The 16,256-nt window shown below is 39.2% G+C and overlaps 1 protein-coding gene across 8 annotated transcripts in view; it reads right to left on the minus strand.

The window, feature by feature from the left end:
• Positions 1-10,149: 10,149 nt before the first annotated feature.
• Positions 10,150-16,256, minus strand: part of LOC121382558 (inositol hexakisphosphate and diphosphoinositol-pentakisphosphate kinase 2-like) — a 122,585-nt gene continuing 116,478 nt past the window's right edge. For all 8 annotated transcript variants that reach the window (XM_041512024.1, XM_041512019.1, XM_041512023.1 and 5 more), the window contains 2 exons: positions 13,425-13,631; positions 10,150-12,753 (listed from right to left, as the gene is read on the minus strand). In XM_041512024.1, coding sequence (XP_041367958.1) covers positions 12,587-12,753; positions 13,425-13,631 — 374 coding nt within the window. In that variant the 3' untranslated portion in view covers positions 10,150-12,586. The remainder of the gene's footprint in view (positions 12,754-13,424; positions 13,632-16,256) is intronic.

The raw sequence follows: 16,256 nt of genomic DNA on the forward strand, positions 1-16,256 counted from the left end.
GTATCCGAAGAGACAAGTTTATACTTGCTTATTAGCTAATAAGATCGTACAGAAACAAATCGAAGTCATAACTCTGACGCCAGATAACCGTAAGGGCGAGACGTAGCCCAGTGGGGTTTTTTTTAAGCTCTCGCTTGATGCGCGGTCGGTTTGGGATCGATCCCCGTCAGTGGGCCCATTGGGATATTTTTCGCTCCAGCCAGTGCACCACGACTGGCACATCAAAGGCCATAGTATGTGCTATCCTGTCTATGGGTTGGTGCATATAAAAGATCCCTTGCTGCTAATCGAAAAGAGTAGCCCATGAAGTGGCGACAGCGGGTTTCCTCCCTCAATATCTGTGTAGTTCTTAACCATATGTCCGACGCCATATAACCGTAAATAAAATGTGTTGAGTGCGTCGTTAAATAACACATTTCCTTCCTTCCCAAATCATCACAGGAGATATATTAATTTATATTACACCAGATGTATATTAAAAATAATAATTTAATTATAGATGATAATCGGCATTAAAGTAAAACAAATGGTAAAATATATGCTAAATTACACAAACGAATAACTACGAAGACAGTGTTAAGTAGCCATATGTTTACCAGTATAACAAATCTAGGAGTGATGAAAGAACCGCGTTTTTACGTGTGTACACAATATAGCAAAATTTAGTACCGACGTTACAAATATGCGCATTGCCATAAATACAGTCTTTGATCACTCCCAAACTTGTCCTTTACCAGGGCCGTAGCTAGGATTTTTTGTTGGGAGGGGGGGGGGGGGGGGACTGAGTAGTTATTAGTCTAAAACTCCTTAAACGGTTAAGAAGAGAATTTTCTTCAAGTTTCTATATTCCCCCCCCCCCCCTCCCCCCTCCTGGCGATACCTTGTTGTCTGAGAAAGTCCGTTACCACCCTGGCTCGGTGGGGTCTGGCATTGTAATCCTGCAGAACTGCCCCGCCGCCAATCTGCTGAGGGCCTGGGAGAACCAACGGCCGGATAATCTCATTCAGATAGCCGATTCCATTCAGATTGCCATCCACCACATAGAGGGGGGGGGGGGGGGTCCTGTGGTGGATAGAGATGCCGCCCCACACCATGACGCTGCCACCACCTAACCGGTGACGTTGTCTAACGTTAACGTCAGCGAAGCGCTCCCCAGGACGTCTGTAGACACGAACCCGACCGTCGTTGAACTGGAGACTAAACCTGGACTCATCAGTGAACATCACTCGACCCCACTGAACACGTTGCCACCGCAGATGAAGCGTGCACCAGTGACGTCTGGCCGTTCTGTGACGTGGTAGGAGTGGTGGTCTAACAGCCTGGCGACGGCAGCGTAGATTATTGGCTCTCAGACGATTGCGTATGGTTTGATCAGACACTCGAGTTCCAGTCGCAGTCCGCAGATTGTCACGTAATCGGCGTGCAGTGGTTGTGCGTTGACGTAGAGCCATATTGGTGATGTAGCGGTCCTCTCTATTTGTAGTGCTTCGGGGTCTTCCCGAACGTGGACGATTTCGAACAGAATTCGTTGCTTGGTACCGTTGCCACAGTCGGCCAACGACACTCTGACTGACACCAAGTCTCAGAGCAACATTTCTTTGCGTATTGCCATCCTGAAGCCAAGCAATAGCCCTTCCTCGATCTTCGATAGTCAGTTGAAGTCGTACCATTGTCGAATTTGGAGTGTGCACCGTACACGAACGCAAGCTCCAATTATACGGAAATTCAGCATTGGGAACATGGAATACTCGTGCAAAGCGTGCAAATGAAGCGCTTTGTGAAAAAGCAAGTTATGGGCACTTAGCAGACCTTTCGCTTTCGCCCTAATTTACGTGCAAATGTAAGCATGTTTTCGCCATTAGAACTAGTCGACAGTGTCAATGACAGTGGATTTTAATTCATTTATGGGTCGCTTAGACCCACTTTTGTCAAAATGGAACAATACCATGCGTGACATTATGGTCTAGCTAATATAATTGACATTCAGAAAATAATGTCGAAAATATCGTCTGACCTTTAAATTCTTTTGAGTAGTATATATACTCAGAAGAGTATATTTACTTATGTGAGTAAATATACTTACATGAACAAACAGCTGTATACGTTTGGGGTAGGGGCGGGATGTAGCCCAGTGGTAAAGCGCACGCGTGATTCGCGATCGGTCTAGAATCGATCCCTGTCATTGGACTATTTCTTGTTCCTGCCAGTGCAACGCAACTGGTATATCAAATACCGTGGTATGTGCTATACTGTCTGTGGGATGGTGCATATAAAAGATCCCCTGCTACTAATGGAAAAATGTAGCGGGTTTCCTCTCTATGACTGTGTCAAAAACACCATGTTTGATATCCAATAGCCGATGATTAATAAATCATTATACTCTAGTGGTATCGTTAAACAAAACAAACAAACGTTTGGGATATTAATTATTGTTTTGTGACTTTTAGCATTTATTTTATAATTAAATTGCAAACCTATATGTCATCTTTTGTTTTACTTTAAGGCCGATTATCATACAAAATTAAACAATTATTTTTAATAAAACTGGTGTACATTTATTCATTTTAGCTTTTCTGTCAAACAGCTATATAGGGTTGCAAACGAATCACTTGGTATTTTTACATGGATTACAACTAATGTTGTGGGTAGAATTATGGAAATACATGGTGAAAAGGTTTCTGGCCAGCTCATTTGGCCAGAATAGCGCTATCATTTTTACCCGAATTTGAAGATTTGCTACATCACTAGGGGCGCATTGTCCACCCGTCTCGTATGCTTATGACTGACGCTTTAATTCTGAAAATAATGCATTGCCCCACCCGATGAAAATAAAATTACACGTAATCTATAACGTTCCTTACCCCCCCCCCCCCCCCCCCCCCCCCGTTTCTATCATCATAGATGTACGGGCTCGCATTTTTGTAAGGGCGGGGGTACAGGGTGGTTTTTGCCCGAATTAAATGAAAATTCCCGAATATGGAAAACATTAATTTTATTCATATTAGCATTACTGCCAAACAGCTATATAGGGTTGTAAACGAATCACTTTGCAATTGTACATGGATTACAACTAATTTGGAAGATAGAATGATAGGAATACATGGTAAAAAGGTATGAGGGGCCTAATTCACAAAACTCTCTTAGGCTCTGCTAGACAACAAAGTATCCTCTTTGCAAGTCTTTTAACATTGCACTGCGAGATCGCAAAGCTGCGCGAGTTTAGTGAATTAGTCCCCAGGGGCCTAATTCACAAAGCTCTCTTAGGTTCTGCTAAATAAAGCATCCTCTTCAAGTCTTTTAGCATTGCACTGCGAGATCGCAAAATTGCGAGACTTTGGTGAATTAGGCCCCTGGTTAGCACATTGTGCTAGAATATTTCTATAATTTTTACCCGAAATAAGGTTTTGTTCCAGCACTGGGTGGGGTGTGCGTGTGTGTTGGGCAACTCCCCCTTGTCTTGTACGCTTATGGTTGTCATCTTCCTATGCATATAACCAAGTACCCTGTTCTTGGACCACACAAACATCCTAGTTCAGTTACAACACTATCATATAATTTTAGTGGCAAACCAAACCTTTCAAGCACAATATGCAGTATTATACCAGTTTCAAGTTTATGGCCAGTACAAAATGTCAACCTACTCTTTCACAATTAAAAGAAACAAAAAAGAAGAAAAGATTCTGGGCAGTGACAAGTAATAACAGCAGGTTACAGACGTGGTCAATTCATTGCAAACTGCATTGCATTGCATCAGCCTTTTACTGCCGACTGCAAACAATATTTTGCTGACGAAGCAGGAAACCTGCCTGAACACTAAAAAACCGCATGCTAATTCCTTTTTCACGAGATAAACGTCACTGCGTCAACAATCGCAGCAGTCATAATTCCTTCTACTCCCTTCAACGTTAGGAGAGAGATAGCCCAATTACTCTCGACTGTCATAGGGCTTTACGTGCACATTCAGCCCAATTACTCTCGACTGTCATAGGGCTTTACGTGCACATTCAGCCCAATTACTCTCGACTGTCATAGGGCTTTACGTGCACATTCAGCCCAATTACTCTCGACTGTCATAGGGCTTTACGTGCACATTCAGCCCAATTACTCTCGACTGTCATAGGGCTTTACGTGCACATTCAGCCCAATTACTCTCGACTGTCATAGGGCTTTACGTGCACATTCAGCCCAATTACTCTCGACTGTCATAGGGCTTTACGTGCACATTCAGAGCAAGCTGTTGTAGCGCACGCCTATCCGAGGCCGGCTCCTCTGTCCAGGACAGGAAAGGTGGGGGAGGGGGGGGGAGGAGGGACCGCCTGCACTGGCAGGTGTAAGGGAGCACCAGCAGCCCGACGGTGGTCGGTAGCAGGCGGAGGCGGGGGGGTGATGGTGCTATTGAATTTGGAATGGAGCAAAGTATTATGCCAAAGAGAAAAGGTGCGCAATTTGGGTTGAGAAAATTGGGCGCAATTTTGAACGGTCGGCCAAAAAGAAAGTTCCAGAGCTAATATAGGTTTTGACATTAGTGAATCGAGAGTAGCTCGTTAATTTTAGACCTCTATGATGCTGTGGTGTCTCCCTAGGTTGCCCATATTGACCTTAAAAAGGGCCTGACCGCTTCTGGCCGTGGCATGACAACCCGGGGGAGGCAAGGCGCTGTTCTTCCGGGGTTTTCCCCGATCCTCTTGACTGTAAGAGAGCTAGAGGGTCATTAGTGCGTCCAAATTTCCGTCTAGCTCTCTTACAGTCGGGGTGGAGGGGGGGGGGGGGGGGGGGGGGTTAGAGAGCGAGCGAGTGCGTGCGTGTTTATGAGGTCGATCACTACAGAGGCGAAAAAGTAATTGTGTGGGGCGACATCCATCCCTGTACGTGTCAATCAGGGCTCCCTAACTAGCCTAGGTAGTGCACATTTTTATCCAATCTGCTCTGCAAGCCATGGACCGGGTGTTACTTTGCAGGATAACAATAGCACTCCTCACAGAACTCAGTTCAACACAGCATCACTGGAAGCCCAGGATTGACTTTCCAGTGCTCTTCCAATTTAACACCCATCAACATGATCAAGTATGTTTGTGCCATTATTGGACAGGTGGCTGAAACCACCCCTACCCCACCCTAACCTGTTATATGAACCAACTCAATCATTTCCTGCAGGACGAGTGGCAGAACATCCCCCAACAAACTCAGGAAATGTAGACACATGCACTGTACTTTTTTTCTTTTTTTAAAAACATCAACATCATTGTTAATTTACTAACCCAAAAGGCAAAATATATGATGTAAAATTTAGTGGGTCACTGTATAATATCAATGTCATGAGTGGTAAACATTTAATACCCAGTAAGTTTATCAGACGAACATGTTTTCAGACATGTCTATGATCAGCCATAGCAGCTACAAATGGAATACAATTTTTTTTTTTAAAAGAAGGGAAAACATTTGTGCTTCTAAATTTCATGTCATTTATGCCCAACCTCTAGTTGTGAAATTTAGACACATGCATTATTTTTATTGCAGAGATGCCATTTAGATAGCGATAATAGTTGCGAAAAATGTATGTGTCATGAAACACACACACACCCCCACCCCCCCAAAAAGTGACAATATTAATCTGGATTACAGTGGTCATCCAGGTTTTTCCATCAGAGAATCGGATCAAGCGAGGTTAACATGAATATTCTAGTCCACCTGATCTATACAAACACAAAACATCAAATGAAGTAAATCAATTTTATTCCTTACAAAAATCATTATCTTCGAAACAATTTGACCAATCAGTCTGTTGCAATGAGATCAAGTCCTTCCTGTATGATTTTTGGTCGCTACTACTTTGTTACATACCAGCTATGTTTAGGAACTCGTCTAATGCCCTGATCACACCAGCCAATGATCACTCATTATAGATCGATAACACACACTCCATTTTGTTGTACCGCCAATCAGCAAGCAGACATCTAAAAGCCGATAAATGTCCGATTACCAATTAACAAACAAAATTATATGGGAGCATACACCATGATTGAATGTAAAAATATAAGCGGTGTCGTCTCAAAGACTATGTCAGAATTACCAAATGTTTGACATCCAATGGCTGATGATTGACAAATCGGTGTACTCTAGTGGTGTCATTAAACATAAAATTTAATTTGTAACCCCATGATTGAACGAGATATGTACTGTGTTGTTTTACACCCCTCTTAACTAAAATAGTAAACTAAAAATCCTTGACACCCCTTTTAACAAACATTACTAAACACTATGGTCCGACTGACTGAAAGAACTGTGGCAGGTACTGTGCACAGACACCAACCATTAAGAGTCATTGCCTATTTATTTTTTAAATACTGATTATACATCGTTGATCTTTTTGTTTTTGTCTTACAACTACACAAACACCAGATGAACAGTGATTAACATTCCTATCACCGATTTACAACAGATGAGTCCATGAGAAAAAACGGACAACTTGTGATCATTGATGTACAATATCAGTGGACACTGTTGGTTGGTCTTTTGGCCAATATGACCAGTGTTTTTGTTAAATAAATTTATTCTCTATGCTAGCATATCAATAGTGCCAATATTTTGCCATAGTTACCATTTGTCTTACATGAAGGACTACTCTAAAAACAAAGTGCTCCTTAAGGGGCGTTATCATTATGGATAAGTACTGTGAGAACACCTAAATAGAAACAACATTAGTTTTATATGTTCCGATTTTTGTAGAACCGACAAATTGCATGTAACAAGTCGTTGCGACTAATAGCATAATGAGAACATCACTTTACTCAATTGTTTTCAACAGTGACTAGTGTGGCAAGATTAACTGCAATAATAGGTGGATAACCGTGTACAGATGACGGATATTGTGTTCCTCGTTTCAAAGTATTCAGACAAAAACTGTGCTAAACCAGACATCCCCTCCCCCCCCATTCACACCAGGATCCGTATTCATAAACGTACTTAAGTCAATGTATGATACCTAAATACATACTTAAAGTACATAGATAAGTATCATACATTGACTTAAGTACGTTTATGAATACGGAGCCCGACCTTTGAGAATTGAAAAGTAGTGTAATCATTTTAGGGTTACACAAAATCAAATCTAGTAACACATTTCATTTTTGCATAACCTTTCATGACCATGTAAAATAATGTCCTATATTTAAGGGGCAATTGCAAAATAAATTTTGCAAGACTAATTTTCAGGGGCCTACACACACACACACACACACACACACACACACACACACAATTCAGTAACCATAATGTCCTAAATAAATGCATCATAATTGAAAAAACTATTAATATCCTGAACATCTTATATTGCACCAATTGATTTTAACAAGTTATAATTTGGGACTGTACAACAGGCTACCTCAAGCACATGCATTTAAGACCTCTTCATATATACCTGAATACAATAGGCGATAGAAAGGATGTTTGCTAACAAACGTATCTGGTCAGAAACTATCGTTTTCATATAAAATGGATTTACAGCATTTTTGAAAACTTAATAAAACAGCATTAAAATGGAACAAGTTCTCGCATGGAATGTCTAAGTTAAACGAAAATACAGTATTAGCATTTCAACGGACTTCTGCACCGACTCTCGTACGATGAAGTTGTGTTTGGAGAACGTGGAGATTACTCTCCCCCCCACCCTAGGGGCTGTGCTGCGATCGCTTGGGCCATTGTCCAAGTATCGGATCGAGCACAATGGCGACTCGGCGACCGTCACGCTTATTTACGGTAGTGACAGGAAGAACCGCGCACCTAGCAGAAGACCCAAGACTTCGCAGGGGGGACCAAACTTGGCGGCTCAACCGCCAGGGGCGGTCCCACCTGTTCCAAAGAGGAGGACGGGATTAGGAGTGGCGCAGGGTGATTCAAACTCGGTGGCTAAACCACCGGGGGCGGTTCAGTCTGCGCAGCCTAAATCACCAACTCGGCCGAAGCACTCGCCAGGAACCACCCAGGGGGGACCAAAGCTGTCAGCTCCACTGACAGTGGCGGCCCCTCCTGTTGAGGAACCTTTGAAGATGGACACGGGCCACGTGGTCACTCATGACCCACCGGCGAGCCCACCACCACCTCCGGTAGTTCTTGTTGTAGACACGGCGGCAGACCAGCGAGAATTCAAGAAGAGGAAGATGTCATCGACCACCATACCGATGACGTCTGATGAATCCGATTGGATTCTCGTTTGCGACAAACTGCCAACCAAGTATACAGGGGCGGTTATCAGTGACTTCACCGATAACAAACACCTCAAGGGACCTTGGAACGACAAGCACTGGCGCCAACTTCCAACCGGACAAGGGAAGTACCAGCTACAAGGTGCCCTAAACTCCGACAAACTTTACGTGACAGCCCAGCAGGAAGGACTGTACAGGCAGGGGCTCCTGATGCCATCGATGTCAAATGGGACCATACACCGCATCCTAAAGATGGTTCTACGAGACATCTACCCAGGAGCCATCGACCGCAACATCCAGGTCTTGACCGAAGGACTCCCCAACTTCAAGCCTGAACAGTCCATCAACTCGCCATGAGTCCTGCTGCGCCAACCTTAACTAGGACAGGTAACCTCCTTTTTGGGCTTAGTTGGACTTTAAACATTTTTCGATCGAGCTTCCAAATTCTTATGTTTATTTTTTTTAATAAATAGTCCAACGCATTTTACTTTGGCGCCCGCTCAATTGCTCAAATCACCTTAAAACCTTTTCGGCCGAGCTGTCAAACTTATTTTTGGGTTTAAATTCTAGTCCGGACATGATGCTAGGTGCAGTTATTCTCCGTAGATTTAGGTTTTTCTAGTTAGATCCGAAGGAATCGAAATTCAGCCAGTCAGAACACGGCCCATTTTCGGTGTTTACTAGTCGGTCCGCGCAGTCGCTGGACGCTACTAAATACTTATTCAAAATTCTGCCCACTTCAAACTCATCCCTCCCCCCCCCCCCCCCCCCCTGTCCTGGACTTAGTCACTAGCAAAGGCCAGAGATTAAGCCCAGGACAGGCGTGCGTGAAACCTTCGTGGTATATATGCACGTTAAAATGTTTACAACAACAGCCTTTCAACTGTAGTTGTTTGGTCAGTAAACACTAATATTGCCATGAGACTATTTTACAACTGCTGATACTGATACCACATTAAAAACAATTATAATGGATGCACAAAAATCACACAAGTTCAAAATAGAGCACTCCCACAACTACCAACACAATGTACTCAAACAAGATAGTTTTTTGTCTTATTACTTCGGTCACTCACAATACAGAACAAACAATACATGTCCCCTACCTGGCCCAACAAATTTTCATATCTCACAAGTTCAAGGGCCATAATTTTGTGAACAATTGGTAAATCGCCATGCAAGTTAAACGTGATCTGTAAAGCTATACACAATATTTCAATTCTGTAGGAACGGCAAAAACAAAAATTTGAAGAAAAAAAAAAAGGTTTTGAATCTAACATCAATGGCCATAACTGTCAAAAATAGGTAAAAAATAGTTTGTTTTGTTTAACAACACCACTAGAGCACAATGATTTATTAACCATCGGCTATTGGATGTCAAACATATGGTCATTTTTACAGTCATAGAGGGGGAAACCCACTACATTTTTTCATTAGTAGCAAGGGATCTTTTATATGCACAAACCCACAGACAGGATAGCACATACCATGGCCGTTGATATACCAGTCGTGGTACACTAACCGGAATGAAAAATAACCGATGGGGATTGATCCCAAACCGAATTGCCATGAAAGTCAACCTGATCTGTAACAGTACATTTTAAAGCTATACACACAATGTCATCTCAATATCTTGAGGCATTGCGAAAAAACAAAAAGGTTTTGAAAACTGTATGTGGGACAGAAAGCCACAGAAGGATGGAACTGACAGCTATAGTCCCCTCTGGTTGAACCGGTAGGGGACTAATACGATATACTGATATGAACAGCTTGTGGTAGGAACACAACACAGTGAATAATATTGTTAGGAAGATAATTATCTCTTGTGTATATACTGCTGGATCCAGGGCTGGATTTAGACCTTGGGGTCCCGGGGCACTTCAGGTTCGGGGCCCCCTCAACATAGAAATTAAATTACATGACAAATAAAAAAAATGAACTAATTTTATAATTATTAAATTTTTTTTATAAAGGAAGTCCTTAGTTTGGGGACCCCTCTGGCAGGGGGGCCCGGAGCAATTGCCCCCTTTTCCGCCTTATAAATGGACAGTCAATTCCGACCATTCGTCAAAGTATTTAAACAACTTTTTGTTATACCAAAATCACCATCTTAAATACAGACACCAGCATAAATACATAAATTATTTTCAATCACTGCAAAAGATTAGATATGTTAAACATGAGTCAGTCTTGTCACATAGCAAGCTACATACAGGTATGTATGACATTAACAAGTGCATGAAATGTCTTGCACAAATCAACTTATTTTGCACCAATTTAAAAAGCGGTACCTTACAGAGGTAATGTCTACAGAGGGGATTGTTGAATTAACTGGGGTTTTAATAGTAATAATACTCATATCACATACAAAACAAAAATAAAGACAAGAGAAATACTTTGGCTATTTCTGCATTATTAACATTCTAAAACTATAATCAGTCTTCCCTCCCAACATTCATTGAATATGATCATGTTTGATATAGCTCATCGTTTGTACTGGACATTACAAAATCAAACCCTTATCACAGTCAACAATATACACTAACAAACTGGAAATACACTCTGACATATATACAATAAACTACCTCCCATATAGGATACACAGTTATCAGCACACTTAAACAACATAATTATATAAACATACAAAGTATGCTGAAATTCCATATTAAACAGTAAAGCAGTGTCTGTTTTAAAAATATATTTCAAACTAAACTCTTGGATAAGTAAAAATCATATTTAAACAAGTCTCTCTCTGGTTATTTTTTCCACTGTAGTATACTTTCATTTCAAATGTTCTTATCAAGAAATGAATTCACTAAAGCTAAGCAGAGTCCCATGTAGCATATGTTTTCATAGGTAAATCAACATGTCTTTGTCATATTTTAACACGTTAATGGAAATTTCAGTCTAATGTTGAAATCATGACACAGGACTCATAATTATACCTTTAACGAAAAACAAAAATTCATTCATTGTCAGCATTAAAAATATATATTTCAATATAAGCATTATAATTGATATGCAATGTCATGATTAAAAAAATTGATATGCAACGTCATTCATTAAAAAAACTGACACCCAATTCAGTGTTTAATACACAATTCAGTGTTTAATACCCATAGATTAATTGTCAGATTTAACCCGACCTCACCATGTACGGTAATCAACAGTGGCCCAGTACTCGCACTGGAACAAATTTTGGTTTAGCCAATGTTTGAAATTGTAGAATATATCGACGAAAATCATAAAACTGTGGTTAATTTCAGGAATATTTTATTAGCAAAAGTCTAAATTTTATAGCCATAATGTACCAAAATTAGCAATTGGTTAATTTCGCCATGTAAAAGGGTGAGCCCTGGACTGGCCTGGAAATCAATTCACACACACACATTCATGAAAAATAATGTTTAAGGCACATACATCTTTGTGTTAATATCAACATACTGTCGACAATAATGAGTGATGTCACAACACTGTCTTTATGTACATGACATCTCAATACCTCTACACTCATTTTTCAATTATATAGTTGTAGTTGTCAGTATAGATTCATCACCTGACTAGTTCCAAGTACATATAGGTTAATAATATTGAGGCAATAGATCCATACAGTTATCAGAGATCATCAGTATTTCTTCCAGAAAGAAATGTTTGGGTATGGCTCTATGAAATTGAATATTTACAATGTGTGTAATAAATGCAACCACAGCCAACTGAGGATATTGGGGGGGGTCTCCCTCAGAAAGAAAATGGGTTAGGTTTAAGGTTAGAGTTTAAAAAACATAATTGTATCATTAGATTCATAAAAAAAAAAAAAATATGCAAAAAATGTGGGTATAGCGCCTTACCCATTTTACCCTCTGGCAGAAACCCTGATCATGGTTTAAAATGCAACTCTTAAAACGTGGTCTTAGCATATCACAGCAGCTATGAAAACTGAGACAAGTTAATATGTATATTATTGTGGCAGGTGAAAGAACAGGAATATCAAGTAATGACTATACATAATTCTTTGACCGGTTAGTACTAAAACATAAATGGTAATTAATTATTATTAAAACGGAACATCAAAACTATTAAACTTTTAGATGTGGTCTTCAAACTGGATATCGAAAATTGTTAAAGATAATATATCCTCAAATGGTTTGAAAAGTTTCAAGTATACAGAATCGTGTTATATCTTGATCACAGAAATAGTATTGATTTTGAGACGGACATTTCACATCTTTGGATTTTACACAGACATTGTGATACTATTCAATTAAATTTGATGTATAATACCAAGTCTTCCCTTATTTTCTCTCTTTCAGTATACAATAAAACTGTCAAAGTCATATTCTTTAACTACAGCCTACAGACGACCTATTAAGCACAGTGACTGATCGTCAAACGTTGTTCGAGTCTGTGTCCTGATCAGCCTTGATGGGTTCCTGACTGGCCATGAACATGCGTAGTTTCTGAATGATGTCGGTGGGTGTCGAGGCCGTTGTGGTGGGTGAGGACGGACCACCACTGGAGTTGCTGGACGATGGCAGACTGTTCCAGGGGTGGGCTGAAAATACACACCAACAATTGAGTGATATTTGCTAAACACGTCAAAAACCGTTATCTCTTTAAAGCCACAGCCTCTTGTTTGAACCGTGGCTCTACTGACATCTTAAGGTCACTTATAATGTACATGTAGCTAGCTTTGGTACAAAATGTCCTAATACTATTTTGATTTGTAAAAAACCAATGTCTCTTATAAGTTTTAATTAATATACATGTAGCTAGTTTTGGTACAAAATGTTCTAATAGTATTTTGATTATCTAATACTATTTTGATTATTTAATACTATTTTGATTAGTAAAAAACCAATGTCTCTTATAAGTTTTAATTAATGCACATGTAGTTAGTTTTGGTACAAAATATTCTATTACTATTTTGATTTGTAAACAACTGATGTCTTTCAATTAATACTAAACATACACTAGGTTTTACCACCAAATGGTGAAAATCAAAATGCAGACTAACTGACTATCAGAAGTTTTGAACAAAATTAACTCCAAAACCCCCCACTAACTTTTGTCGTGTACAGACATCTTGTAAATAACTTAAAAACTGAAAAAAAAATGAAACATGACATTTCAAGAGTCATAAACTGCCTTGCCAGTATTACACACAAATACTTCACCACCAGGGTTAAAAAATAAAACATAAAAAGTTTGAAAATAATACCCAACCTTTATCTCCTACGAATGGCAGCCCCACCGGAGGCTGCTGAGCGGTGACGGCCGCGTGTAGAACGCTGCTGTGTGGGGAGGGCATCGGAGTGGCAAACTTGGTGGACGTGGCTTGTTCCAGGAAGTAGTCCATGTCTTTGAACGTGAGGGCGTTATGCAGCGTCTCCAGTGGGTGCAGGGAGGGAACCATGTCAAAGCCAACAAATGCTACAAAGAAATAGTTATCAATTAAAACAATAATATAAATAAAAGATTCAAATTTTCTCGAACAGACAGCTCAGATAGATGACTGATAATATGCTTTAACCGCAAAAATCATTTTTAACCAGTGAAAGTAGTAACCTTCTTTGATTGGTTAAAAATAGATTCTCAGCCGGAAACATATCTACCAGCATCAAAGGCATTGTGAGTAAGCAAGCCCTCTGACTTCAGGTTGATGAGTTAAGTTCACCAGAGACCTTTGTGACCATGTGCAATTTTACTTGCATGCGATGCACCGCATGTGCAGGTCTGACATTTTTGTTGCATGCAACATAAATTGTTGGTATCAAACATGTTTTATTGGAGAAATATTTGTTGCATGTAGCTAAAATTGCACACTGTATGCCTAGCTACTACTAGTATGCTAACTTGTCTCTTGCTAACCACTAACAATTAACTATTAACCCCTGTTCTGGACAAACAGCTCAGATAGCCAACTGACTGTGTACTTCAACCTTACTTGAAGTATAAGAATGAAAATTTGAGTAAAAAAAAAAGAAAGAAAAAAAGAAAAGAAATCAGACAGAGCTGTCTACTGGCAGGTAGCTCTCATTTTATTGTTAGGTGATCAAGTGTGTTTTCACAACATGAAAAATACTTGTTACCTTAATTACAAAGTGTGAAAAAGGAATATATTGGACTGTACATACTAAAAATATTGTTCATTGTGTTGTGAAAATAAAATACTGTTAATTTGAAAACCATAATGCTTTGGCATTATGTTGATCTTAAGATCAGAGGCCCTATTCACAAAGCTTGTTTTTAACTCTGTTAACATCATCACATTGTCCTTCTAAGTTGTACCTAAAAATTGCAAAACTGCAAAGTTAAGAAAGTTAGGCCTGGAATTATGACTCTTTACAAAAGAATAAAAACTCAGATAATTCTTCTATATCTGTGACTACAATTTGTACAGATTTATTAACCGATTGATTAAAACCCAGGGAAACTGTTTTAAAGAAATTCTTTTAAAATAATATATACTTCAGACTTGCTACAATGACATAAAAATTAAACAATATCATCATGCAAGATCACAAATTCATCTATGCAATATCAAGTAAATATGCATTCTACCATTACATCTTGCATAGTTCTCAGTTATAAATTATGCAAAACAAGGTCAGTGAAGATACAACTTTTTCAGTTACAAATATCTTCCATTCAAAAACAAATTAGTCTTCTATGGCAATAAACAATAAAAAATAAAAAATAAACAGTTTTCCATATCACAATGGCAATGAATCCTTATGCACAATTGAAACAAATATATATATATATATATATATATATATATATATATATATATATATATATAATTGATAATATATAATAATCATGAAATCCATAATGTACTTATAGCTTCAAAACCACCAAAGGTACTAAATGAAAAGAATCACATATTCTAAAGTATGGTTATTTGGTGTCAATCATGGTTTACAAACAGAATGTCAATAGACAAAATCTCAGCAGACAAAATGCCAATGGTCAATATAAGTGTGTTTGTGCGTGTGGTGTGTGTATATGTGTGTGAGAAAAAGAGAGAGAGAGAGAGAGAGAGAGAGAGAGCTATGATTAGGAAGTTCCTTGCTCATTACAAAATGTGTACTAATTAAAGGATGCTCAATTGTTGTTTGTACCCCTCAATCATTAGCCTACTTTTGAAAAAAACAAAAAAACAAATGGAGTTACTGGCTTTTTTTATTTTTTTATTCCATCATCCATGTTGACCTTATTGAGAAAATCATATATACACGTTTAGAGCTGTCAAGCAGAGTTTTAATTGGTCAAATGAAAGGTTATACAATAAAAAGTTTTCCTTTTTTTAGAAATGTATAATCTGAAAGTTGACATTTTGATCTGGGTACCACTTTAATAGTTGACATTTTGACTGTTGACATTTTTTCCACTGACATTTTGACCACCAACATTTAAACCAGTGGCAGTTTGACCATTGACATTTTGTCATACATCCATCTATCATAAGACAATTTGAACATTCAAGTTGCAGGAAACCGGCTTCCTCCACATACATTATTTGTGGTGTTAAATGAACACTCGCTCATATTACAAGTATGTATCAGTGATTAACAGGGATGGAATGTTCAACAGGCCGTTTAACTGGCTGCTACTAGGAAATACATACTATGTGAGTGAAGGACCCTGTTGCTGTTACATGGCCTCTATCAACAAGGCAGCTTTCCTGTCACTTGACACTTTGTGTTTTTAAAGTTTATATACATGTACATTTCTGCAGCAGAATAATCACAAGGCACAGATCCAGAGGGGTGTTAAGGCCCCTCCACCTCCTTGCAGGCTTTCTTCCAGAAAATAATTTGAGGGTATGTAATAAAAACTAAACAGACTGGATGTAGCTGGTCATGGGTTAGAAAGGTTTTCAAATTGGACACTCCATTATATGCACAAAACCACTGTAGGCTATGACATCACTTCAACACATGTCATGATGATGACATAGTCTACGATTGTTTTATGATATCTAAGTACTAAGATAGCTTTGAAAATATGGGCCCAGTTCTCTTACTATAATCTAAAAGTTAAAGTTTGTTT

Source organism: Gigantopelta aegis, chromosome 10 (genome assembly GCF_016097555.1).
Source record: "Gigantopelta aegis isolate Gae_Host chromosome 10, Gae_host_genome, whole genome shotgun sequence".
In the NCBI taxonomy this organism is placed as follows: Eukaryota; Metazoa; Mollusca; class Gastropoda; order Neomphalida; family Peltospiridae; genus Gigantopelta; species Gigantopelta aegis.